Source organism: Theobroma cacao, chromosome 2, assembly GCF_053813885.1.
Source record: "Theobroma cacao isolate CCN51 chromosome 2, ASM5381388v1, whole genome shotgun sequence".
In the NCBI taxonomy this organism is placed as follows: Eukaryota; Viridiplantae; Streptophyta; class Magnoliopsida; order Malvales; family Malvaceae; genus Theobroma; species Theobroma cacao.
In genome coordinates this window covers 39,351,313-39,357,258 of record NC_142640.1, presented here as the reverse complement: position 1 = coordinate 39,357,258, position 5,946 = coordinate 39,351,313, and the positions used below count along the sequence as shown (strand labels likewise).

General features: G+C 33.4%; 1 protein-coding gene and 1 non-coding gene across 2 annotated transcripts; one reads left to right on the top strand and one right to left on the bottom strand.

The window, feature by feature from the left end:
* The first annotated feature begins 203 nt into the window (after nucleotides 1–203).
* On the top strand, nucleotides 204–975 carry LOC148764253 (uncharacterized). The gene is made up of 2 exons (XM_088803566.1): nucleotides 204–501; nucleotides 746–975. The coding sequence occupies exons 1-2, from the start codon at nucleotides 204–206 to the stop codon at nucleotides 973–975; spliced, it is 528 nt and encodes a 175-aa protein (XP_088659692.1).
* Nucleotides 596–701, bottom strand: LOC148764254 (small nucleolar RNA R71). Its single transcript, XR_016024924.1, has one exon. It is a non-coding gene; the product is annotated as a small nucleolar RNA R71 (small nucleolar RNA).
* Nucleotides 976–5,946: the final 4,971 nt, after the last annotated feature.

Below are 5,946 nucleotides of genomic sequence, written 5' to 3'. Positions count from 1 at the left end.
TTTTTGTTAATATTAATACCAAACATTCTTAATTTTAATCTAGACTTTTTTTCTTTAATTTTTTTCTTTCTTTTTTAGGTACTTTTGGTCGTTGTATGCGAAGAGCCCAAAATTTGGATATTGTTCCTTTTGATCTAGAAATTGAGAAAACTTTTCATACACTTAAGAGGAAAAATAAAAAATTTTCTGCTCCAAGTAAAACAATGGCTGAGCAACAAGAGGAAGAAACCAAGCCTTTGAGGGATTATGCAGTCCCACAACTACAAAATCTCCACTCTAGTATCCGAAGACCTCTTATTCAAGCCAACAATTTTGAAATTAAGCCATCAATTATTCAGATGATTCAGACTGTTGTTCAGTTTGGGGGTTTTCCTAATGATGATCCGAATGCTCATATTATATATTTTCTGAAAATCTACGATACATTCGAGGCTAATGGTGTTACTGATGATGCCATTAGATTGAGGTTTTTCCCTTTTCCATTAAGAGATAAAGCAAAGAGTTGGTTAAATTCGCTTTTTGCTAGTTCCATTAATATTGGGATGATTTGGCTAAAAAATTCTTAACAAAATTCTTCCCACTTGCAAAATCAGCAAAGATGCGGAATGATATCACTTCTTTCATGCAATTTGATTCTGAATCACTATGTGAGGCTTGGGAAAGGTACAAGGATTTGATGAGAAGATGCCTCACCATGGATTACCTAAGTGGCTGCAAGTTCAAACTTTTTATAATGGTTTGCTAGGACCTTTTCGAACTACCATTGATGCTGTCACTAGAGGTGCACTTATGAGTAAATCCATTGATGAGGCTTATGATTTGCTCAAAGAAATAGCTTCTAATAATTATCAATGGCCATCTAAAAGAATGGGTACAAGAAAAATTGCTGGAATTCGTGAATTAGATGTGTTGAACACTATTTTTACACAATTTCTCACAAAGAAAATAGATAAATTGAGTGTTAATGTTGTTTAGAACTCCTTTATGACATGTGAATTTTGTGAGGAAGGACATTCCAATGACAATTGTCCCATCTATTTTGAGTCTTGTCAATTTGTTGGAAATAGGCAACAGAACAATCCCTATTCCAACACTTATAATCCTGGTTAGAGGAATCATCCTAATTTTTCATGGAATAACAACCAAGGGTCTTCATCAGCAGCTAAGTCAAACTTTCCCCTTGGATTTCCATCTAGAGCCCCTATGCCAGAGAAAAAGCCTTCAATGGAGGATATGTTCATGCAATTCATGACATAGACTGATGCATTCATTCAAAATCAAGCAGCTTCAATTAGAAATCTTGAGATACAAATAGGCCAACTTGCCAGTGCTTTAAATTCTAGACCTCAAGGTACCTTACCAACTAATACTGAACCCAATCCAAAAAGAGAAGGTAAGGAACATTATAAGGCAATCCATATTCGCAATGGAAAAGAGGTAAGTAAAAAGGTAAGTAGTAAAGATTTAAATTCAAAAATTTTAATTCAATCTGATGAAAAAGAAATTGAAAAAGATGTTCAAAAAGAAATTGTAGTTGAAAAATCTATTAAAGATTCAAAAGAAAAATCACAATTAAAAATTGCTCCCACACCCCCACCACCTTTTCCTCAAAGATTTCAAAAAGAAAAACTTGACAAACAATTCCAAAAATTTATTGATGTGTTTAAAAAATTACATATTAATATTCCCTTTGCTGAAGCTCTGGAACAAGTGCCATGATATGTTAAATTTTTGAAAAACATCCTATCTAAAAATAGGAAATTGGGTGAGTTTGAAACGGTTGCACTTACTGAAGAGTGCAGTGCCATTATTCAGAATAAGCTTCCACCAAAGCTTAAAGATCCATGTAGTTTTACTATTCCTTGTACTATTGGTGCTCTTTGTTTTGCTAAAGCTTTATGTGATTTGGGTGCAAGTATAAATTTGATGCCATTATCCATTTATAAAAAATTGGGTTTAGAAGAGATTAAACCAACTTCTGTGACTTTACAACTTGCTGATAGATCCATCACCTATCCTTATGGTATTGTAGAAGATGTTTTGGTAAAAGTTGATAAGTTTATTTTTCCAGTAGATTTTATTATTCTTGATATGGACAAAGATCGTGAAATATCGATCATTCTTGGGAGACCATTCTTGGGAACTGCTCGAGCTTTAATTGATGTGGAAAAAGGTGAGCTTACTTTAAGGGTTGAAGACCAACAGGTAACATTTAATATTTTTTAGCTTTAAAATTTTCCAATGAACATGGTGAATGTTTCTCAATTAATGTGGTGGATGACATAATGGATAATGTGTTTATTGAAAATCACCAAGATCCACTAGAAACTTTGAATTCTTCATGTGATGTTATTAACGAAAAAGTTCTTGAATATGTTAATTATCTTGATGCCTATTCACGTCTTCCAACATCCCAATTTGAATCTTTGGAATTATCAATGACAACTTTACCAATCAAACCTTCCATTGAAGAACCTCTTTCACTTGAGCTCGAACCATTGACCAATCTTTTAAGGTATGCTTTTTTGGAAAATTCTTCTACACTACCAGTAATTATTTCTTGTTCTCTTTCGAATGAACAGGAAAATAAACTCCTTCGAGTTTTAAGGGACTACAAAAAAGCAATTGGATGGACCATTGTAGACATCAAAGGAATTAGTCCATCAATTTGCATGCATAAATTCTTTTAGAAGAAAATCACAAAGCAACAATTGAGCATCAATGAAGGCTGAATCCGATCATGAAAGAGGTAGTCAAGAAAGAAATTATCAAGTGGCTTGATGTAGGTATTATCTATCCTATTTCTGATAGTTCATGGGTAAGTACAGTCCAAGGTGTCCCTAAAAAAGGAGGTATGACGGTAGTTTCTAATGAAAATAATAAGCTTATTCCTACTAGAACTGTAACTGGATGGAGAGTATGTATGGACTATAGAAAATTAAACAAAGCCACTAGAAAATATCACTTTCCACTACCTTTTTTGATCAAATGCTTGATAGATTAGCAGGTAAAGATTTTTATTGCTTTTTGGATGGTTATTCTGCTTATAATCAAATCACCATTGCTCTTGAAGACCAAGAAAAAACCATATTTACTTCTCCTTATGGAACTTTTGCTTTTCGAAGAATGCATTTTGGACTTTGTAATGCTCCAGCTACTTTTCAGAGATGTATGATGGCAATTTTTTCTAATATGGTTGAAAAGTTTTTGGAACTATTTATGGATGACTTTTTAGTTTTTGGGGACAATTTTGATGATTGTTTATTTAATCTTACTAGAGTGCTTAAGCGATGTGAAGAAACTAATTTTGTTTTAAATTAGAAAAAATGTCACTTTATGGTGCAAAAAGGCATAGTCTTAGGCCATCGAGTTTCGAGTAAAGTGTTAGAAGTAGATGAAGCAGAAATTGAAATCATTGAAAAACTTCCACCTCCCACCTCTGTTAAGGGCATTCGTAGTTTTTTAGGACATGCTAGATTTTATGGGAGATTCATTAGAGATTTTTCTAAAATTTCTAAACCATTGTGTAATTTGTTAGAAAAGGATACCTCTTTTAATTTTGATAATGCTTGCCATGATGCTTTTGTTGAATTGAAAAAGAGATTCATTTTTGCTCTTATTATCACTGTTCCTGATTAGAATCTTCCTTTTGAACTAATGTGTGATGCCAGTGATTATGCAGTTGGTACAATCTTGGGCCACGAAAAACGAAAATTTTGCATCCTATTTATTATGCTAGCAGAACATTGAATGAGGCTCAAGCAAATTACACCATAACCAAAAAGGAGTTGCTTGTTATTGTTTTTGCTTTCGATAAATTTCGCTCCTATCTTGTTGGTACTAAAGTTATCGTTTACACAGATCATGCAGCTATTAAATATCTAATCAAGAAAAAAGATGCAAAACCACGCTTGATAAGATGGGTACTTTTTCTTCAAGAATTCGACTTGGAAATCCAAGATAGGAAAGGTACAAAAAATCAGGTGACAAATCATTTATCGAGATTGGAGAATAAATAGCACATTAGGAATTCAACAGCGATTAATGAAACCTTTCCTGAAGAGCAATTGTTTCATATAGAGAAGCAGAAAAATTTACCGTGGTATGCTGATATTGTGAATTATCTAGTGAGTAAACTCTTCCCTCTTGAATTTAATTCTCAACAAAAGAAGAAATTCTTACGTTATGTCCAATACTACATGTGGGATGAGCCTTTTCTTTACAAGCACTGTGGAGATCAAATCATTAGAAAGTGTGTTCCTGAAGAAGAATTTGAAAATATTCTTCATCATTGCCATTCATCTGATTATGGAGGACATTATGGAGGAAAACAAACTGCTGTAAATTTTCTACAATCAGGTTTCTACTGGCCTTCTCTTTTTAAGGATGCTTATAATTTTGTTGAAAAATGTGATAAATGTCAAAGAATGGGCAATATATCTAAGAGATATGAGATGCCTTTAAACAACATCTTGGAAGTCGAAATTTTTGATGTTTGGGGAATTGATTTTATGGGTCCATTCATTCCCTCCTTCAATAATGAATACATCTTGGTTGCTATTGATTATGTCTCTAAATGGGTTAAAGCTGTGGCATTGCAAGAAACAACTCTAAGGTAGTGATAAACTTTCTACACAAGAACATCTTCACACGTTTGGGTACACCTAGAGCCATAATTAGTGATGAAGGGACTCACTTTTGCAATAAAATTTTTGAAGCAATCCTAGCCAAATATGGAGTCAAGCACAAAATAGCCATTGCTTATCATCCTCAAACAAGTGGCCAGGCTGAAGTGTCAAATCAAGTAAGTTTCAATATTTCTTTTAGTTTTTTCTTTTCTTTTCTTTTCTTCTTTTATTTTTAATATTGATGACTTACCTCTTATTATTTAAAATTTGTGATGAATATTGGTGAATCTGGAGACATTGTGCTTCATTATTTTATAGGTATGGTAGATTGTTTAGATTTATGTTTTAAATTTCAAACATAAGTTAAAAGTGGAGAATATGGGTAAGTTTCTTGATTTTGAATTTTTTTTTATGCCTAGTAGTATCATAATATTTTAATTGTAGGATTTTTACTTGATACATGGGCATTATTTTCTGATAAGGGAACATATGAGCTACTATTGTTGATAGTCTATTCTGTTTTATTGGTACTTTTCTTTTCTTTTGGTTGAGAATTAATTGTAGGTTATTTGAGAATGGAACCCTAACAATCAAGACAAAATTTCAGTGGTTCGTTTGATCATACTAGATTTGTGTCAACTGATGCTGTGGCTAGACACGCAAGTTCTCTTGCAAACAAAATTGCAATACCCAAACGCGGATTGGATCAAGGGTTGATTACACACCTTGACCTTCAACCAATGATTGATGGCCGCCACTGGCAAAAATTTTGTGCGTCACCAACAGTTGCAAGTATCCCTCTAGTAAGAGAATTTTATGTTAATGTTGTAGAAGCTACTAATAATTTTGTTTTTGAGCGAGGAAAATTAGTTCCATTCTCGAGCCATGCCATCAATGAATTTTATGAAACTTCTGATATTGCAAACGATGGTTATGATCAATATGTGGCTGCGCATGAAAATTGGGATGATATCATTATGGCGATTTTTCAATAATGCACCAGTTTCATTCAAAAGGACTATGATGAAACCAACTTCTAAGATATGGTTACATTTTGTGACTTCCAAATTACTTCCTACCACACATACTATTGATGTCACAAAAGATCGAGCCATCCTTATTTATTTAATCATGATTGGACACACAATTGATATTGGTCGCATAATTTACAAAGTCATGACTCACACTGCACAATCAAAGCGTGAAGGCTTGTGGTTCCTTTCTCTAATTACAGCTATGTGCAAACAAGATGGTGTACATTGGGATCCTAGTGAGGAGTTGTTGCACCCTAAACTTCCAATTGATCTTAATCTCATCC

What these genes read in the sequence shown, in the direction of transcription:
- LOC148764253 (XM_088803566.1), top strand. Translation starts at nt 204, where the DNA reads ATGGCTGAGCAACAAGAGGAAGAAACCAAGCCTTTGAGGGATTATGCA. An exon ending in ATTAAGAGATAAAGCAAAGA is followed by an intron (nt 502 to 745) that starts GTTGGTTAAATT and finishes ATGGTTTGCTAG; the next exon opens with GACCTTTTCGAACTACCATT.